The sequence below is a fragment of the Balaenoptera ricei genome, chromosome 4 (genome assembly GCF_028023285.1).
Source record: "Balaenoptera ricei isolate mBalRic1 chromosome 4, mBalRic1.hap2, whole genome shotgun sequence".
Lineage (NCBI taxonomy): Eukaryota > Metazoa > Chordata > Mammalia > Artiodactyla > Balaenopteridae > Balaenoptera > Balaenoptera ricei.
In genome coordinates, this window is record NC_082642.1 from 157,472,617 (window position 1) to 157,494,264 (window position 21,648).

The window sequence follows — 21,648 nt, forward strand, 5'->3', positions numbered from 1 at the left end:
TTCTCATCTATTTCTCCTTTCTGAGCAAATAAAGAGAGACGTAGCAGAACCTGCCAGCATTCAGGAGAAGCCCCCGACTCCCCTGCATTGTCAGTTTCATCCCATTGGCACCTCCATCATTCAGACTTCAACCTGCCTCCCTCATTTGCAAGTATGGTTGAAATTTACATAGTACCTTTAAAGCATGACCCATTTTGGACCTCTAGCCCTGGTACTGCCTTTCCTTTAAGGAGAGCTCTTCTTCAATAGGGCTATCAGGTTTCTTCTTAACTGAATCAAATGTAAAACATCGCATTTCTGAATTCTAGGCAAGTTCTGTTCCTAAACATCATCCCTACTAACACGTGTGTTTCGTAGGCTAAATACTTGCTTAAATTTATAGTAACCTTTCTTTCTCTCCTTTCCTCTGTTTTTTTCTCTGCGCTTCTCATAGGCTTCTGTCAACACAGATTTATTATTATAAAGTCCTGAACTATAATTTACATAGTAAATTATGTACGATTAATTTGTCTGATGCTCTCAGATAACTTTAGAGTTGGCCTAAGGTGCACCTTCCACCACTGTATTTGATGGAAGCCGAGGGAACGTTCTACGTCCTTTCTCAATTTTTGACAAAGGTTTCTTTTCTGAGATGTAGCTCCCTGCCTTGTGATGTTTCTGTATTTGCTTGCCCCTCTGATCTCTCTTAGTTATAATAAGGTTTCTGGTTGGGTTTGTCAGCCTCTGATTCAAGTCCCCCAGTCTCTGGATATTCAGGTTTAATGCTTCCTGAAACATGTCCCAGTAATTGGAGATTTGACTTGGGGTACTTTGACAGGATCTCTTTGATTTATGGAATCAGACATCAGGTTACCATTCGTCATTTGTGTAGCTTTGTCCCACCAGAAGCCCTCTTTTCATGGTGGTGAATGTTCCAATGAATTACTATATAGCAAAAAGACTATCATGTATTTTTTTTAGATGTACTTCTTTTTTAGCCAGTAAAATAGCCTCCAGTCAGTTGGCTTCATGAGAGAGTCAATAGACTCATTCCCCCTGACCTTATACTAATCTATTCAGGAAATAGATGACCCTCCAGGATGGACGGAAGCCCCTGGGCTGTCAATGGCCCCATTTACTCTGATCTGGTCACTTCCAGACCTTAGAAGAGCAAAAAGGGTATCTGGTCGCCTGGTCCAGACCAGCTATCCCCAAAGGTAGACCCAAAACTCTGAAATGTGCGGAAGAGCCCCGGGGAAGTCTCGGGCAGAGTTTTTCAGGAGTCTCAGCATTCTCTGGGTGGAGTGGCTTGTGGGAACCAGAGCCGACCCCAGGATTCAACTCTTTTGAATTCTGCCCTTTCACCTTTTCACTGTATGTTCTCTGGGTTTCTTTAAAATAATAAAATGTTCTGTGGTTCTTTTCTCCTCAGTTCGATTGATTTCATTTTTCAATCCTGCATTCCCTGAACACTCTTATCAGAGGCAGAATGTCTCCTGAATTTGGTTCAAAGTGATTTTATTGCTGTGAGTGGACTTTTTCCTGGCTACTCACATCCTTCATGGGTGGCTGTTTCTGTGCACCCAGAATTGATGCTGCAAAGAAGCAGTCAATCTGGGGTTCGCTCTCGATAGAGTTAATTAATATGCAGAACAGTTGAGAGCCAAAGCATTTTAGTGCCAAGAGGTGGGATGTTAGAACATAAAGATGGACGGATGCACTTTTCTAAAAAGTCTACTCCTGGAAACTGTACATTAATAACCCTCAGAATTGCTTATGGTTCATCTCTGGGGTTTCTGCTCTTTGAGGTTTAGTTCAAGGAGCCCAGTGAGTATGAGCTAAGAATTAACTTTTTTCTCACATTATCTGGAACTGTGCTTTCTACAAGGGTAGCTACTAGTCACATGTGGCTATTTAAATTTTTTTTTAACATCTTTATTGGAGTATAATTGCTTTACAGTGGTGTGTTAGTTTCTGCTGTATAAGAAAGTGAATCAGCTATACATATACATATATCCGCAAATCTCCTCCTTCTTGCGTCTCCCTCCCACCCTCCCTATCCCACCCCTCTAGGTGGTCACAAAGCACCGAGCTGATCTCCCTCTGCTATGCGGCTGCTTCCCACTAGCTATCTATCTTACATTTGGTAGTGTATATATGTCCACGCCACTCTCTCACTTCGTCCCAGCTTACCCTTCCCCCTCCCCGTGTCCCCAGGTCCATTCTCTACATCTGCATCTTTATTCCTGTCCTGCCCCTAGGTTCTTCAGAACCATTTTTTTTTTTTTTTTTTTAGATTCCATGTATATGTGTTAGCATATGGTATTTGTTTTTCTCTTTCTGACTTACTTCACTCTGTGTGACAGACTCTAACTCCATCTACCTCACTACAAATAACTCCATTTCATTTCTTTTTATGGCTGAGTAATATTCCATTGTATATATGTGCCACATCTTCTTTATCCGATGATGGACATTTAGGTTGCTTCCATGTCCTGGCTATTGTAAATAGTGCTGTAGTAAACATTGTAGTACATGACTCCTTTTGAATTATGGTTTTCTCAGGGTATATGCCCAATAGTGGGATTGCTGGGTCATATGGTAGTTCTATTTTTAGTTTTTTAAGGAACCTCCATACTGTTCTCCATAGTGGCTGTATCAATTTACATTCCCACCAACAGTGCAAGAGGGTTCCCTTTTCTCCACACCCTCTCCAGCATTTATTGTTTGTAGATTTTTGATGATGGCCATTCTGATGGGTGTGAGGTGATACCTCATTGTAGTTTTGATTTGCATTTCTCTACTGATTAGTGATGTTGAGCATCCTTTCATATGTTTGTTGGCAATCTGTATATCTTCTTTGGAGAAATGTCTATTTAGGTCTTCTTCCCATTTTTGGATTCGGTTGTTTGTTTTTTTGATATTGAGCTGCATGAACTGCTTGTATATTTTGGAGATTAATCCTTTGTCAGTTGCTTTGTTTGCAAATATTTTCTGCCATTCTGAGGGTTGTCTTTTCGTGTTGTTTATGTTTTCCTTTGCTGTGCAAAAGCTTTGAAGTTTCATTAGGTCCCATTTGTTTATTTTTGTTTTTATTTCCATTTCTCTAGGAGGTGGGTCAAAAAGGATCTTGCTGTGACGATGTCATAGAGTGTTCTGCCTGTGTTTTTCCTCTAAGAGTTTTATAGTGTCTAGCCTTACATTTAGGTCTTTAATCCATTTTGAGTTTATATTTGTGTATGGTGTTAGGCAGTGTTCTAATTTCATTCTTTTACATGTAGCTGTCCAGTTTTCCCAGCACCACTTAGTGAAGAGGCTGTCTTTTCTCCATGGTATGTTCTTGCCTCCTTTGTCAAAAATAAGGTGACCATATGCGCATGGGTTTATCTCTGGGCTTTCTATTCTGTTCCATTGACCTATACTTCTGTTTTTGTGCCAGTACCACACTCTCGTGATTACTGTAGCTTTGTAGTATGGTCTGAAGTCAGAGAGCCTGATTCCTCCAGCTCCGTTTTTCTTTCTCAAGATTGCTTTGGCTATTCGGGGTCTTCTGTGTTTCCATACAAATTGTGAAATTTTTTGTTCTAGTTCTATGAAAACTGCCATTGGTAGTTTGATAGGGATTGCATTGAATCTGTAGATGGCTTTGGGCAGTATAGTCATTTTCACAATGTTGATGCTTCCAATCCAAGAACATGGTATATCTCTCCATCTGTTTGTATCATCTTTAATTTCTTTCATCAGTGTCTTACAATTTTCTGCATACAGGTCTTTTGTCTCCTTAGGTAGGTTTATTCCTAGGTATTTTATTCTTTTTGTTGCAGTGGTAAATGGGAGTGTTTCCTTAATTTCTCTTTCAGATTTTTCATCATTCGTGTATAGGAATGCAAGAGATTTCTGTGCATTAATTTTGTATCCTGCTACTTTACCAAATTCATTGATTAGCTCTAGTAGTTTTCTGGTAGCATCTTTAGGATTCTCTACGTATAGTATCATGTCATCTGCGAACAGTGACAGTTTTACTTCTTCTTTTCCGATTTGGATTCCTTTTATTTCTTTTTCTTCTCTGATTGCTGTGACTAAAACTTCCAAAACTATGTTGAATAATAGTGGCGAGAGTGGGCAACCTTGTCTTGTTCCTGATCTTAGAGGAAATGGTTTCAGTTTTTCACCATTGAGAACGATGTTGGCTGTGGGTTTGTCATATATGGCCTTTATTAGGTTGAGGCAAGTCCCCTCTGTGCCTACTGTCTGAAGAGTTTTTATCATAAATGGGTGTTGAATTTTGCTGAAAGCTTTTTATGCATCTATTGAGATTATCATATGGTTTTTATCCTTCAGTTTGTTAATATGGTGTGTCACATTGATTGATTTGCATATATTGAAGAATCCTTGCATTCCTGGGATAAACCCCACTTGATCATGGTGTATGGTCTATTTAATGTGCTGTTGGATTCTGTTTGCTAGCATTTTGTTGAGGATTTTTGCATATATGTTCATCAGAGATATTGGCCTGTAGTTTTCTTTTTTTGTGACATGTCTGGTTTTGGTATCAGGGTGGCCTCGTAGAATGAGTTTGGGAGTGTTCCTCCCTCTGGTATATTTTGGAAGAGTTTGAGAAGGATAGGTGTTAGCTCTTCTCTAAATATTTGATAGATTTTGCCTGTGAAGCCATCTGGTCCTGGGCTTTTGTTTGTTGGAAGATTTTTAATCACGGTCTGAATTTCAGTGCTTGTGATTGGTCTGTTTATATTTTCTATTTCTTCCTGGTTCAGTCTCAGAAGATTGTGCTTTTCTAAGAATTTGTCCATTTCTTCCAGGTTGTCCATTTTATTGGCATATAGTTGCTTGTAGTAATCTCTCATGATCCTTTATATTTCTGCAGTGTCAGTTGTTACTTCTCCTTTTTCATTTCTAATTCTATTGATTTGAGTCCTCTCCCTTTTTTTGTTGATGAGTCTGGCTAATGGTTTATCAATTTTGTTTATCTTCTCAAAGAACCAGCTTTTGGTTTTACTGATATTTGCTATTGTTTTCTTCATTTATTTTTCATTTATTTCTGATCTGATCTTTATGATTTCTTTCTTCTGCTAACCTTGAGGTTTTTTTGTTCTTCGTTCTCTAATTGCTTTAGGTGTAAGGTTAGGTTGTTTAGTTGAGATGTTTCTTGTTTCTTGAGGTAGGACTGTATTGCTGTAAACTTCCCTCTTAGAACTGCTTTTGCTGCATCCCATAGGTTTTGGGTCATCGTGTTTTCATTGTCATTTATTTCTACATATGATTTGCTTTCCCCTTTGATTTCTTCAGTGATCTCTTGGTTATTTAGTAGCGTATTGTTTAGCCTCCATGTGTTTGTATTTTTTACAGTTATTTCCCTGTAATTGATATCTAGTCTCACAGCTTTGTTGTCAGAAAAGATACTTGATACGATTTCAAGTTTCTTAAATTTGCCAAGGCTTGATTTGTGACCCAAGATATGATCTATCCTGGAGAATGTTCCATAAGCACTTGAGAAGAAAGTGTTTTCTGTTGTTTTTGGATGGAATGTCCTATAAATATCAATTAAATCCATCTTGTTTAATGTGTCATTTAAAGCAGTGTTTCCTTATTTATTTTCATTTTGGTTGATCTGCCCATTGGTGAAAGTGGGGTGTTAAAGTCCCCTACTATGATTGTGTTACTGTTGATTTCCCCTTTTATGGCTATTAGCATTTGCCTTATGTATTGAGGTGCTCCTATGTTGGGTGCATAAATATTTACAATTGTTATATCTTCTTCTTGGATTGATCCCTTGATCATTATGTAGTGTCCTTCTTTGTCTCTTTTAATAGTCTTTGTTTTAAAGTCTATTTTGTCTGATATGAGAATTGCTACTCCAGCTTTCTTTTGATTTCCATTTGCATGGAATATCTTTTTCCATCCCCTCACTTTCAGCCAGTATGTGTCCCTAGGCCTGAAATGGGTCTCTTATAGACAGCATATATACAGGTCTTGTTTTTGTATCCATTCAGCCAGTCTGTGTCTTTTGGTTGGAGTGTTTAATCCATTTACATTCAAGGTAATTATCGATATGTATGTTCCTATTACCATTTTCTTAATTATTTTGGGTTTGTTATTGTAAGTCTTTTCCTTCTCTTGTGTTTCCTGCCTAGAGAAGTTCCTTTAGCATTTGTTGTAAAGCTGGTTTGGTGGTGCTGAATTCTCTTAGCTTTTGCTTGTCTGTAAAGATTTTCATTTCTCCGTCGAATCTGAATGGAATCCTTGCTGGGTAGAGTAATCTTGGTTGTAGGTTTTCCCCTTTCATCACTTTAAATATGTCCTGTCACTCCCTTCTGGCTTGCAGAGTTTCTGCTGAAAGATCAGCTGTTAACCTTATGGGGATTCCTTTGTATGTTAGTTGTTGCCTTTCCCTTGCTGCTTTCAATATTTTTTCTTTGTATTTATTTTTTGATAGTTTGATTAATATGTGTCTTGGTGTGTTTCTCCTGTATTTCTCCTTGGATTTATCCTGTATGGGATTCTCTGTGCTTCCTGGACTTGAGTGACTATTTCCTTTCCCATATTAGGGAAGTTTTCAACTATAATCTCTTCAAATATTTTCTCAGTTCCTTTCTTTTTCTCTAATTCTTCTGGGACCCCTATAATTTGAATGTCGGTGTGTTTAATGTTGTCCCAGAGGTCTCTGAGACTGTCCTCAATTCTTTTCATTCTTTTTTCTTTATTCTGCTCTGTGGTAGTTATTTCCACTATTTTATCTTCTAGGTCACTTATCCGTTCTTCTGCCTCAGTTATTCTGCTATTGATTCCTTCTAGAGAATTTTTAATTTCATTTATTGTGTTGTTCATCATTGTTTGTTTGCTCTTTAGTTCTTCTAGGTCCTTATTAAACGTTTCTTGTATTTTCTCCATTGTATTTCCAAGGTTTTGGATATCTTTACTATCATTACTCTGAATTCTTTTTCAGGTAGACTGCCTATTTCCTCTTCATTTGTTTGGTCTGGTGGGTTTTTACCTTGCTCCTTCATCTGCTGCGTATTTCTCTGTCTTCTCGTTTTGCTTAACTTACTGTGTTTGGGGTCTCCTTTACGCAGGCTGCAGGTTCGTAGTTCCCGTTGTTTTTGGTGTCTGCCCCCAGTGGATAAGCTTGGTTCAGTAGGTTGTGTAGGCTTCCTGGTGGAGGGGACTGATACCTGTGTTCTGGTGGATGAGGCTGGATCTTTTCTTTCTGGTGGGCAGGACCATGTCTGGTGGTGTGTTTTGTGGTGTCTGTGAAATTATTATGATTTTAGGCAGCCTCTCTGCTAATGGGTGGGGTTGTGTTCCTGTCTTGCTAGTTGTTTGGCATGGGGTGTAGAGCACTGGAGCTTGCTGGTCGTTGAGTGGAGTTGGGTCTTAGCATTGAGACGGGGATCTCTGGGAGAGCTCTCACCGATTGATATTACATGGGGCTGGGAGGTCTCTGGTGGCCTAATGTCCTGAACTCAGCTCTCCCACCTCAGAGGCTCAGGCCTGACACCTGGCTGGAGCACCAAGACCCTGTCAGCCACATGGCTCAGAAGAAAAGGGAGAAAAAAAAAAGAAAGAAAGAAAAAAATAAAATAAAATAAAGTTACTAAAATAAAAAGTTTTAAAAATATATTATTAAAATAAAAAAATTAAAAATTAATTAAAAAAGAAAAGAAAAAAAAAGAAGAGAGCAACCAAACCAATAAAGGAATCCACCAATGATAACAAGCGCTAAAAAATAAACTAAGGTAAACATAAAAATCAGAAACTGGTCAGTCACAGACAGCAAACCCCAAGTCTACAGTTGCCCTAAAGTCCACCTCCTCAATTTTGGGATGATTTGTTGTCTATTCAGGTATTCCACAGATGCAGGCACATCAAGTTGTTTGTGGAGTTTTAATCCGCTGCTTCTGAGGCTGCTGGGAGAGATTTCCCTTTCTCTTCTTTGTTCGCACAGCTCCCAGGGTTCAGCTTTGGATTTGGCCCCGCCTCTGCATGTAGGTCGCCTGAGGGCGTCTGTTCTTCCGCTCACACAGGATGGGGTTAAAGGAGCAGCTGCTTCAGGGGCTCTGGCTCACTCAGGCCGGGGGGAGGGAGGGGTACGGAGGAGGCGGGGCGAGCCTGCGGCGGCAGAGGCGTCGTGACGTTGCAGCAGCCCGAGGCGCGCCGTGAGTTCTCCCGGGGAAGTTGTCCCTGGATCACGGGACCCTGGCAGTGGCGGGCTGCACAGGCTCCGGGAGGGGCGGTGTGGATAGAGACCTGGGCTCGCACACGGGCTTCTTGGTGGCGGCAGCAGCAGCCTTAGCATCTCGCGCCCGTCTCTGGGGTCCGCGCTGATAGCCGCGGCTCACGCCCGTCTCTGGAGCTCGTTTAGGCGGCGCTCTGAATCCCCTCTCCTTGCGCGCCGTGAAACAAAGAGGTAAGAAAAAGTCTCTTGCCTCTTCGGCAGCTGCAGACTTTTTCCCGGACTCCCTCCTGGCTAGCCGTGGCACACTAGCCCCTTCAGGCTGTGTTCACGCCGCCAGCCCCAGTCCTCTCCCTGCGATCCGACTGAAGCCCGAGCCTCAGCTCCCAGCCCCGCCCACCCCAGCGGGGGAGCAGACAAGCTTCTCAGGCTGGTGAGTGCTACTCGGCGCCGAGCCTCCGTGTGGGAATCTCTCCGTGTGGGAATCTCTCCGCTTTGCCCTCCGCACCCCTGTGGCTGTGCTCTCCTCCGTGGCTCCGAAGCTCCCCCCTCCGCCACCTGCAGTCTCCGCCCGCAAAGGGGCTCCTAGTGTGTGGACACCTTTCTTCCTTCACGGCTCCCTCCCACTGGCGCAGGTCCCGTCCCTATTCTTTTGTCTGTTTTTTCTTTTTTCTTTTGCCCTATCCAGGTACGTGGGGAGTTTCTTGCTTTTTGGGAGGTCTGAGGTCTTCTGCCAGCGTTCAGTGGGTGTTCTGTCGGAGTTGTTCCACATGTAGATGTATTTCTGATGTATTTGTGGGGAGGAAGGCGATCTCCACATCTTACTCCTCCACCATCTTGAAGGTCCTCATGGCTATTTAAATTTAAATTAATTAATGTTAAATAAAGAGTCGTTCTTTAGTCAAACTGTCCAGACGGTCCCGGACTTATGATCGTTTGACTGATGATTTTTCAGCTTGACAGTGGTGCAAAAGCAATGCACGTTCAGTAGAAACTGTACTTTGGATTCTGAATTTTGATCTTCTCCCAAGCTGGCAATATGCTGGACGATCCTCTCTTGTGATGCTGGGCAGCGACAGCCATAGCTCCCTGTCAGCCACACAGTCATGAGGGTAAACAGCTGCACACTGATAACCACGCTGCACCCAGACGACCACTCTGTTTTTCGCTTTCAGTATAATATTCAATAACTTACAGGAGATATTCAATATTTCATTATAAAATAGGCTTTGTGTTGGATGATTTTGCCCAACTGTCGGCTAATATAAGTGTTCTGAGCACGGTTAAGGTAGGCTAGGCTAAGCTGGGATGTTCAGTAGGTTAGGTGTATTAAATGCATTTTCAACTTAATGATAATTTCAACTTACAAGGGTTTATCAGGATGTAACCCCATCGTATGTTGAGGAAGATCTACAGTCACATTTCAGGTTGGCTACTGTATTGGAAGCATAGGTAGAGAATATTTCTGTCATTGCAGACGTTCTATTGGACAGCCCTGGTCCAGAACACAGAAGAGCTCCATCTTTTAGAAACCTAGAAGGTTCCTCCCCTCCCTGGACCATTTTAACCAAATCTTACCCAAGACTTGCCCCTTTTCCTGGAGGTTGTTGGACTTCAGAATGAGACAGTTTTGGATATTCAGAAAGAGTATCTCTATAGGAACATTTTCTAGAAAAAATATCTTACATTTTCTAATAGCAGTCCATAGATTGAATAAAGGTAGCAAGCGATTAGATAATTATAATAATAGCAGCTATTTTTGTTGTGTACCTGCTGTGTTCCAGGGTTTTGTTCTAAATGGTTTACAGTATTAACTCTCTTAATCCTTAGTATTAACCCCATGAGGTATGGTACTGTACTTGTCCCGACTTTTTAGTTGAGGAAACTGAGGTACAGAGAAGTTAATTAACTTGACTTAGGGTCACACATGGCTCCCAAGTGGTTGAAGTACTATTTGACAGCAGGCGGTGTAACTCCAACTGCCTCTCATCTCTCTGTAAATGGCACCGAAACATCCAGAATGTTCACCCATGAGGGAAATAGCAAGCTGGTCAGTACACTACAGAGGACATGCTACTTAGATGGTCAGCCTGGTCCATCTTATCAGTAACATTGGCAGATTCTAATGAGTTTTCTGTAGTCTGGACAGAGTAAAAATAAAAAAACTTCTCAAAAGAAAGTCATGGTACTATAGAATGTTTGGGGAGATAATAATCTTCTAGATCAGGAGTTGGCAAACTAGGGCTGACAGGCCACATCCAACCTGCTGCCTGTGTTTGTAAATAAAGTTTTATTGGAACACAGACACACACGTTTGTTTATCTGTCACATGTGGCTGCTTCTTCACTAGCAGAGTGGAGTAGTAACAGAAATCATGTGACCCACGAAAACTGAAAGATTTGTTTTCTGGCCCTTTACAGAAAAAATTTGCCAACCCTGTGCTAGATCACATTCTCTAAGCCTTTCAAAATAATTAGCCTCTTCCATTAGCAGTAGTGTTTTGCAGTCAAATGCTCTACCACTGATCTATACGCCCAGCAGTAGTGCAGTTTTAAACTTGAGGAATGACCGCAAACTGTCAAAAGGGACTGACAATTTAGTATTTTAATTGCTTTTCATCCTAAATGTGTGCAACCCCTGCTGTGTGCCAAGCATCACTGAATTGATGCTGGCACTAAAACTTGGCACTAAAACACCAACCCTCAAGTGCCTGCATTTCAATGACCTGACTATGCGCTTTATATGTGTAATTTCTGATGGGTTCCTTAGAGCTCCATGTGCCCGGGGTCCATCCACACTTACTTTTTGGTCTGTGCCTGCCCTTGTCAGAAGACGTCTGTACATAAAATGTTCGCTTAATGCTGCTCTCTTTTTAAGATCATGGTGGAGTTAGCTAAAATAGAAAATGTTAAAATTAAATATTCTTCATATTTCATATCCCATTATGATGTTAGAATAAATTAAATTTCTCCAAAATGTGTCTGCCAGACATTTTAAAAATAACCTTTTTTCCCTGATTATAAAAAGTTATATATGCAGAAAATATGGAAGGATCTAACCACAAGAATGAGAGTTTCCCCCACAAAACCCCACCACCCAGAGGTAGCGCTGCTAATATTGGAGTGTATTAAATTTTTTTGAAGAAGGTTCTGCCACATATACGAATGTTTCTTTTACCTTATTTTTTTTTACTATGTCATTGAAAATGTCTTACTCAACAGCATTTTTCAGAGCTACTTAATATTCCATCATATGGATGTACTATAATTTACTAAACTATTTCCTTTTTACTGGGCATTTAGGTTGTTTCCAACTGTTTGCTGTTATAAATAAAACATAATGACTGTCTTTGTTCATGAATCTCTGTTTGCATCATGGGTGTTTTCTTAGGATCAGATTCTGAGAAGTGCAATTACTGAATTAAAGACTGTTACCATTTTTAAAGCTTATGAGACGTACCGAAAAAAAGTCATATCATCCCTGACTTAACTTTCTCCCTGACTCCCAAAAAGACCATATAATCCATACCGCAAATTCATATAATCCTATAGCAAACACTTAGTAACATGTATTAATGTTCAGAGATTTAATGTTAAAACAAAATGAAATGAAAACTGCAGACAAACAGGAACACTTTACAATGATGTGTTTGGTGATTTGGCACTTCTCTTAGGAATCTGCTCATTTTCCTAGGGGAAGCCTGGTTTGAATGCCCAGATATTTGCTCAGAGATGTCCCTTGGGTTCCTGCCTATAGTCAACAGAGTTTTCAAGCTCCATTAGGTATAAGAATGACCTCCCAGGATTGGACACCCCAGGGCCTTGACACCTACTGTTCTCTCTCCAGGAGGCCCCTCCCCAGAGAGCCCCGTGGCTCGTTGTCTTCAGGCAGGTCTCACACAAATGTCCTCTTTCAGAGAGGCCTCAGTGACCACCCTCCCCTCACCCTGCTCTCTTCTCTGGGTGACTCATCACTCTATCATCGCCTGGAATTCTAGGGGTTCAGTTGTTTACTGTCTGTCTCTGAAATCCCGAGAGCAGGATTTCCATCTACCCCACCTGTTGTCTGGCCGTGTTCATGTTATTCTGTCTCAGTAACGCTTACCCTTAGGGGTTGTGGGGTTGTCACAGTGACTTGCGTCACAGTGACTTGTCATCAGCGTCCTCCTTCATGTTTTGATATGAGTAGAATCAGCTTGGGGCACAGGGACGAACTTGAGAAGGAACCTGTGACCCCAGGAGGTCGTGCGGGCCCTGAGCAGGGACAGCCCTGGTACTGGGGGTGTGTGGCTTGATCTTTATTCATCACGTTGGCTGTTTGTGTGAATCTGAACCCCAGGCCACAAGCTGGTGGCCCCTCTTTCTGGGCTGCCAGCCCCTCCCTTTGTCACAGAGTAGCAGTGCAGGGTCCCCACAGAGCCAGAGGGCCAGGCGGGGCCCACACACAGTTGTGGCGTCCCAGGCCAATGCAGTTAAGTACAACACCTGGCTTAACGGGGCAGGACTTGGGCGGAGGGAAGAGTTAAATTCGGGGCTACACGTTGACCCCAGTACTCCCTTACGCGTGGCGCAGAAGACGCCATTACCCAAATGTTAGCGATTATTTTTTATGGGAAATGTCACCTTGTGAGCGTGAAGAGTCTTAATTATGAAGAATTGCTTATGCAGACCTTCTGGGCGTAGGGCCGCTGTCTTTGCAGCCATGACCGCCATGTGGTCAGAACAGGGACAGGGGGACGGGATACAGGACACAATGCCTCTTCTCTTTTTCCAGGTCCAGCACCTACCGCCCCAAGGGCTTTGACGTCACCGTGAAGTACACGCAAGGGAGCTGGACTGGCTTCGTTGGAGAGGACGTTGTCACCATCCCAAAAGGCTTCAACAGTTCTTTTCTGGTCAACATTGCCACCATCTTTGAGTCAGAGAATTTCTTTTTGCCTGGGATTAAATGGAATGGGATACTTGGACTGGCTTATGCTACCCTGGCCAAGGTAAGAATAATGGGTGGATCTAAGGAAATTGAGTGATGGGACAAGATTCTGAAGCCAGTCATTGGAGGGGCCAACAGATGGGTCCAGCTGTCCGAGACAGTCAGTGAGAATCACATGGTTGAAAGATCAGTGTTCGCACAATTAAGTTTATCTCTAAGCATTTTTAAAATTTAAGATGAATGGTGACATTCTTTGAACCTTTCTACAAGGTACACTCATAACATCAATTTTTTCATTTGCCTTTCGTTTATTTTACTTGTATAGTTGACAGGTGTTAACAGAAGCTGAATCACTTTGATTATGGTGTTTGTTTAGGGGTTTTTGTTTGGGCAGGATTAAGAGTAAACACATTTATTAAATTCATACATTCACATGAAGACGTGACACTGGAACCTCGGCAGGAAGAGGTGTCCCTCCAGGCAGAGAAAGCATCGTGCTGCCTTTCCCTCACTCTGGAGTTGAGAGCACAGGCAGCCTTCAAGCGCGCCCTGGGGATCGCCAGCCCCTGGAATTAGCGATGCAGCGAGGAGAGATGGTGGGACCCTCGCTCCCATCAGCGTCAGAACCTTCACAAAACAGGGAAAGACAGGACTGAATGTTCTCCAGTTATCTGCCCTTGATCCCACCCAAAGGAAGTAGTGTTCATGAGCAGGAGGAGTGAGGTGGGCTGGGAAATGTCCACCCGGAAGGGATGCCAGGGGCAGGCGGATCCGACACCCGTGGGTCCCCTGGGCTCCGGGAGACCAGGGCAGGTGAGCATACACTTGAGGAGAGGTTGCCCCTCCTGGCCTGTAAACGGGCACCCCGGCTCGGCCTCTCCTTGTTCAGAGTTAGGCTTCCAGCCAGAGCTAAGTGTGGAACAAAGAATCGTGGGTGCAGAAAGGCCTGTTTTCTCTCCATAAGGACATTTGTTCCAGCTCAAGTTTACTAGCAAGCGATGCAGGGCAGCGATGTGAGGGGGTGGAGATGGGCCAGTAGGCAGGGGCCGCTTTCCAACACTGTGGCTTCTCAAGGACAAAAAATAGCCCGTGAAGCCCTAGGCTGAGACCATTGCAAGGTGTCTTGAGACCATTGCAAGGTGTCTGAGACCTCTCCACAAGGCAGACTTTGTAGGCCCCTGTTATCCCCATTTTAGAGATGTGTGGACTGAGGGTCAGAGAGGTTTACCCCTTGCCTAGGGCTGTCAGAGCCCAGAGCCCCCTCTACGGAGCCCAGATGGCTTCTGGAGCCATTTTTTTGCTCAGCACTGTAGGAAAAGCTTAATATGAGTTCCCAAACTCGTAGCAACTTACATTCCTAGATACTTTTCACTGACCATGTGACCTCAGGCAAAATGTTTCATCTTCTCGTGACTCTGAAAATAAAATATGTATGATTGATTTGATGCTGGTTATTTAGAGGATGGTAGCATAAAGCTAAATTATCTGGAATTAATAATATGTAAAACTTCCTTGAGAATAGACTGCTTTGGGGTCCTTTTGGGTGTCCAGACTCCCCACGTGACTTTTTATCTTTTCACCTATGAAATTCCAAGATTGCCGACAATTGTCTTCACTTCCTAGGTTTGGGGAGACAGTAACAGGATTTGTAGGACATGGGGCACGGCTAGAAACAGGACTGGCAGGGCGGTCTGGGTTGGTGGCCCAAAGGTGTTTCTGAAATAGGTTCCCCGAGCACCCAGTGGGGTCATAGTGTGTGGTGGCCCCCGGCCGATGCCAGGTGCCTCTCATCAAGGATGTGGTCAGAACCACCTGCGGGGTCTCTCGCACTACAGTTGCCTGCACCCAGCAGCATCCCTGCTGAATCAGGTCCTCTTGGGCTGGTCCTGGGCAGCTGTGTGCTTTTAAACCTTAAAGGATCCCGAGTCCTACTGAAGAATGACCTGGCAGAATAATAATAGATCCCATCCCGTGTGCCAGGCACTATTCCAAGCACTCTGTGTGTACTGACCCATTTAAGCCCCAGAAGAGCTCTGGGATGCGACTATGATCCCCATTTTACAGATAAGGAAACAAAGGAACAAGTCACACGGTTAGCAGGTGGGTGGTGGAGCCAGGATTCAATTCCAGGCAGTGTTTATCTCACTGCCTCTCAAGAAGATTGACACAGACTGGGTCATCACCAGAGCCAGCCTGTTTCAAAAGGGGGCTTCGTCTCATTCCTTGACCCAAACACAAAGTATTTAGACAAGGTTACATGTAGAGATTGTACTGAATTCTGCAAGAGAGTCCACAGCGGCTGGGATAGAAGCAGATAGGAGGCCAAATACAAATGAACTAAAGAAATGGGAAGGTTTCTGTCTGTCTGATAACTCTCCTCTCACTCCCTCTAGAAGTAGAGTTTTAGTTCTTACAGCTTATAAATAATCCTTCCTTATATTAACCGTAGATGCTCAGAATATGCCAAGAGCATCTATGCTGCCACAGTTGTTTTCATCAAGAACGAACCATTCGTAGTAACCAACTCTAATCTGTCCCAGTTGTCAAAGCCAAAATCGAAACATAGGTCTATGACCTTCCTTCCTGACCACCAGCACCTGTGACCCACCCCCAGCTAAGACCTGTTCACAGACCATCCCTCCTTTTCAGTCCTGGAGAAATACAGCTGGTCTCTGAAGGTGTGGTTACATGTAACAGAAGCACAGAGGACATTATTGACATACGGCAATGGGGAATAATGAGCTTTTAAACTGCAGGAGAATAGCATCGTTCCTTTCCCGGTTGCCAGAGTTCAGTAGACAGCCGGCAGAGCTAAGCCGCCTCCCAGGGTCCGGGATCTGGGATGTGACCTGTCCTCATGGGTCAGGCACCTGTCATTTGCATGATGGATGACTACAGCTGAAAAAAAACTTACTGAAGCTGCAAAGGCAGCTCCTGGAGACGCTGTTCTCTCCTTACTCTGAAATGTCTAAGATTAGAATCCACCACCTACCTGGGTAACCCACTTCCACATCTTCTCACGCCTGCCTCACAAGGCAGTCAGGATGGTAAATGGGGCAGCCTCTTAACAGCTTCCGGAAATACTATCTTATTTTTCCAACAGAGCCGCCATCCCAAAAGGAAAAAATACCAAGTCTTAGGGAGTTCTGTTGGAGGTTTCTGAATCAGTGTACTTAATAATAAGCTTGTTTATTCCTTAGCCTTGAAAATATTGACTATAAAGAAATGCCATGTTGTATACCATGCCTGGTGCCTGCATGGGGTCACTCCTTGTCTCCACTGCGAGTCCTGAAGCAGCTGTGCTCTTTCCCATCCCTCCTGCAGCCATCAAGTTCTCTGGAGACATTCTTTGATTCCCTCGTGGCACAAGCAAAGATCCCCAATGTTTTCTCCATGCAGATGTGTGGGGCTGGATTGCCAGTCGCTGGATCTGGTACCAACGGAGGTAGTCTTGTGGGTATCTTTTCATCTTAAAGGGGGAACATCAGAGATCAGTGGGGCTGCTCTTTTCTGCTTTATTAAGACCCTGATAGAAATATTAGACATGTAGGCATACATAGGTACTGTCAAATATTAATAATCCTTGTTTGAGAGCCCTTAAAAATGGATAAAACTAGGTATTATTTTTATCTTTCCTAATCATCCTGCCATCTCATAAGATGATTCTCATTGCTTCCCCAAATTCCTTTATTTTTTTTTATCCCCATACCTTTTTTTTCAATTGGGGTATAGTTGTCTTACACTGTTGCGTTAGTCAAATTCCTTTAAAGCTTTTTAAAAAAATGTTCCTTTGAAAGGTAACTGTTTTTGTTGGGTGTGGCAGGGGCACATGAGGACCAGTGGGGTGGGGTGGCAGGTGGGCCTTAACTCTGGGGAGGGGGGGCAAAGGGGGAGGACTGTGATTGCATAAATTTGGTGGGGAGACGGGGACACCTGTACATCATTTCTCTCGCTCTCAACACACACACACACACACACACACACACACACACACACACACACATACACATGCACGCACATACACAGCTATACAGACATACACATACACACACTTATATACACACGCATACACACACATGCACATACACAGCACACACATAGTGAAGCAGAATCGACACTGTGAACATGCCATAACCCAAGTGTCCCCTTGATGGGCCCTGCGCCCCGACGTCTAAAGTAGGAGGTGATGGGGAGAATGTACATGAAGGGCCCCCGCCAGGTTGGATGATGTTGACCCCTTTGCTCTCCAGCTATGAGAAGTAGGCTCATCTACTTTGATTGCTAACAATACACCTGCTCTCAACACCTTTTTTTATCACCTTTTCAGGGGAGAGGGTAGCCTAGATTTGTGGGGTGATGCTATACAGATGTGCAAAATGAAGTTTTGGTTAGGGAAGCTCTTTTGTTCTGCTTTCCATGCAAATGTGCAGGGCAGGAAGTCATTCTCTGTCTTCTGAGGAACTAAATTTTTGCCAGTCTGTATGGTTTACAATTTTATTGCATTTCTTTGCCAGTGGCCGGGGTGGGGGCCGGAGGGGAGGATCTCAATATCATGGAGCTGGTACTGTATGTACTAACTTTAGGTAAGGGAAACCATCAAAGCATCCTGATTAGACTAGGGTATAAAAGTCTTTGATCTTTGGATACATGGCCCCAGAATGTTCCCTGTTTAATTTTAAGGTGTATGTATTTATTTATAACATCCCAATAAATTGAAAGTACTAATTCTAGTGAAGTTTTGCCTTATAAGAGCACGCTTCTCTGTGTAACTTGTTACATGCCTGTATATTTTTTTCTCTTATACCTGTAAATATTTTCCATCCCAGGTCCTGGGTGGAATTGAACCAACCTTGTACAAAGGAGACATCTGGTATACCCCTATTAAGGAGGAGTGGTATTATCAGATAGAAATTCTGAAATTGGAAATCGGAGGCCAGAGCCTTAATCTGGACTGCAGAGAGGTATTTCCACTCTGTGATCTCTTTGTGTCTACCTGTCTGTATGTGCCTGGGTCACTTAAATATTACAGCTGGGACCTGAATATGAACTCTGAGGGTACATTACATTGCAAGACAAATCAAAAGTTCATGACATTAAAAGTTACAGGGCCTTTTTGTAGATGATTGTATACCAATGATCCCCCCCCCAAAAAATTGCTTCCCTTCAACTGCTTCTCTTAATAGAGAGGAATTAGCCTAAAATGGTGAGTGAAGAGAACTATCCAGAACTATCCATATTATCTTGGCCTGATGGTCCCTGATCTCTGTTCAAGACAACGAGAAGTAAGCAGGGTTTTATCAGTGTAAAAGGGGACTGAAAATAAGCAAAATGAAACCAGAAGTAAATCATCAGCTTTCCCCTCCATTCACAGCTAATCCCCCTTCCCCCCCAGTATACAATTCTCACTCGAAGAAACATGTGCTCTAAAGATGTGCATGGCTTTTGATGGTGCTCAAAGGAGGCACATGTGCAGAGCTGGGAAACCACGTCTCTCGTTAACCTCGTTCACACCCTCTCGCTGCAGTTTGGCTTGTTTGTGGCACATAATGACATGATTATGAGGATCTGAGGGAGACTTGGTCCTCTACAATATTTTCAGAATGGTTTACAAAAACCACCAGCATTTCATCAGCATTCATTGTACTCTTACCTGTCATCACTGCCTTTCAGTTTAACCATCACATTGTACCATAAGTTCTCATATACACAGATGCCTCTGAAAAAACAGTCAAAGCTTGATTAAAGGGAAGGTCCATTGCATTGGAATGGTGTTTCAGTCCTAAGTCCACAAATCTGTTTATTGTCAAGAGGCATTTACTTGCCATTGAAGAGTCCAATGATAGAATCAGATGGGAGGGCCTAAAATAAAGCACAGACTCCGCACGTGTGTGTGTGTGCGCGTGTGCGTGTGTATGTGTTTGTGTGTGAGAGTGTGTGTTGGAGAGTGTAAGCATTTATTTGGAGCTTTGATTCTCGTATTCCTGGTTCTTTTCTGCCCCCCCACAATCAGCCAAGCTTGCCACACAGAGCAAACAACAAAACCCAGAACATTCCACCCCCCAGCATTTCAGTATGCAAGCTTTTCTTACACATGCAAGTGCGAACAAACTAGATTATTTAAATTAACTTTGTTTCTAAACTGAAATTCGTTTTACATTTGAAAAAATATGAATCAGTTGCTGTGTTTCAATTTCTCAAAATTCTTCACTCCTCCCACCTGCTACCTAAACAAATCCTTATTTCCTTTTGACCTGCTTGGTGTATTTGGTCCTATGACTCATGGATTTGCCGTAGAAGCAAGAGGATTAAATTGCCCACGACTCACTCCATTCCTGGGCAGCCTTGATCGTACAGTTATGTCCCTAGAGGTTGGGTGACTACTCTGGTCTTGGCCCACTGACCTCCATTCTTCCCATTCGGCCACATAAAGAATGACAGAGGCGGGGTCAGGGCTGGGACTGCCTCTGTGTGTGTGAGATTCTCTTACTGAATGTGGCTTTGGTTCCATTCTAAATGCAAATATGGGGTGGCTATTGAAAAACTGTCCTTCCCCGTCTTTCTCCACTAGCAGGGTAATAGAGAGTTGATTTTTCATGATTTGTATAAATGACATTTAATGTATCATTTCAACCTCTAAAGACAAATGGGTCTTCCCTCTTTGGGGGATCCTTGACAGAATCTGGCCACTGCTGAGTAAGAGAAAAGCCCTGCATTAGGCTGTTGATTTTGGTCAATGTCACTGCCCTTTCCTGGCCTCGGTTTCTTTATCTATAATGAGAACATTGGGCAAGGAAGTTCTCGGTTCCCAAGTTCTGAGAAGATGAAATGAATTGTAGCCACCAAGGAGGTACCGTGACTGCCGAATGTGTGTATCACAGGTCCACGGTGACGGCGGGCTGGAGCCGTGCATTGATGTGGGTGCCCTGTCGCTCAGTGCTTTCTCCCCACCCCCTCTCCCCGTTCTAGTATAATGCGGACAAGGCCATCGTGGACAGCGGCACCACGCTGCTGCGCCTGCCCCAGAAGGTGTTTGATGCCGTGATCGAGGCAGTGGCCCGCACGTCTCTGGTGAGTCTTCAGGATGGTGGATGAATCTCAGAGGTCACACCAGGTCATGACCGCATACTGGGGAATACCACCACGTAGTCTAACGGTCTCCGTCTAAGGACTTTGAGGTTGTTTTATTTTAATGATTACTTATTAAGTTCACAATCTTATTCTTTGATATTAACCAGCAAATAATTCCTTCACTTTAACCTCAGAGGACTTGGATCTGAAGGTGCAATGCTTTTTAGTATTTCAAATAACATTGTAGTTAGCATAGCGCTTTTTTAATCTAAGGGGGAAAAGAACCACTTGGTGATATACTATATTAAAGTAAATAGTAAACCAGGAATACGTTTGTAGCCTTTAAAACAAACCAAAAATTGTACTCCTTTTTTGGCCTCCATCCAAGCTGTGCTGGGATTGTAATTCCCACTTCTGTAAAACAATGAGATTCACAGAAGACAAAGGGAAAATCCGCCAATGTAATAATTCTTTTATGGCCATGCTTTGAAATACAATTAGAATCATGGTCAAGGACAACATGCCTTTTGAGGGCTTGGTTAACAGTATTCCCAGTGTGACCCCTACTTTCCAGTTAGTTCAAGGCAACAGGATAGACCACAGGGCACTGAGTGGAAGGACCGCAGCCTTAAAGGGCAGATGGAATTGAATTTCATGTAGCTTCTGCCACTTAATAGCTGAGTGCCTGGAGAGGACTCTTGTGCCCCCTGAGAGTCTCCGGGTTCTTGTCGTGGGGCTGTGAGGAGGGTCGGGCGTACAAGCCTGGCACAATGTGCTCGGTCAAGAAGAGCTTCTATTTCATGTCCAAACCACAGTGCTACTACTGTTTGTCTCGACACAAGATAAACGTCTCTCTCGACTTCGTGGGTGTCTTCATAAGCATCTGTTCACGCAGGGCCACCCTGGCAGAGTGACCAAAAATGAGCGTTTCCCGCACAAAGTCTTTATATTGGCGCTGACCCCAGTTGGGGCTGACAGGCCCGCAACTCCACTGGGCTGGCCAAATCCAAGGAATGATGGATAGGAGATGCACAGCAGTTGCTTTGTTACAGGTGACAGCAGAACAGGGGAAGGAAGAGCAGGGTTTTGCTTGTCCTGGACCCAAACTTGAAAAGTCTGGAAGCGCTGTAGGAAAAGCAGCAGGCAAATCAAAAGAATACAGAGGGGAAAGCCGGAAGAAACAACACCGAGGTCCTCTGTGAACTGAAAGGTCCAGGGAGCCGCGGACAAGAAAGGCAGAGCAATGTCCGCCTTTTTTGTCCACTGCGTGTCTAATATCTGCTGAATCAGAAAAACATGGCCGGTAACATTTTTAGTGCCTTAAATTTAGAAAACTGGCTGAAGACCAGACTGTGCTAGAAATGCAGAGCAATATGCTGCTTTTTTTCAGGGTAAAAATGTCCTCAGTGAAATTAATACGAGCACCTTCAAATGTACTATTCTGAGCTCTAAGTGTTTTACAACCGTCCCAAGGACATTCT

General features: G+C 43.4%; 1 protein-coding gene across 2 annotated transcripts in view; it reads left to right on the forward strand.

Annotated features, from left to right (window-relative positions):
• The window catches only part of BACE2 (beta-secretase 2), a 122,068-nt gene that overhangs the window by 43,170 nt on the left and 57,250 nt on the right, over nt 1–21,648 (forward strand). For both annotated transcript variants that reach the window (XM_059921595.1, XM_059921594.1), the window contains exons 3-6: nt 12,944–13,160; nt 16,424–16,552; nt 17,926–18,060; nt 20,066–20,167. In XM_059921595.1, coding sequence (XP_059777578.1) covers nt 12,944–13,160; nt 16,424–16,552; nt 17,926–18,060; nt 20,066–20,167 — 583 coding nt within the window. The remainder of the gene's footprint in view (nt 1–12,943; nt 13,161–16,423; nt 16,553–17,925; nt 18,061–20,065; nt 20,168–21,648) is intronic.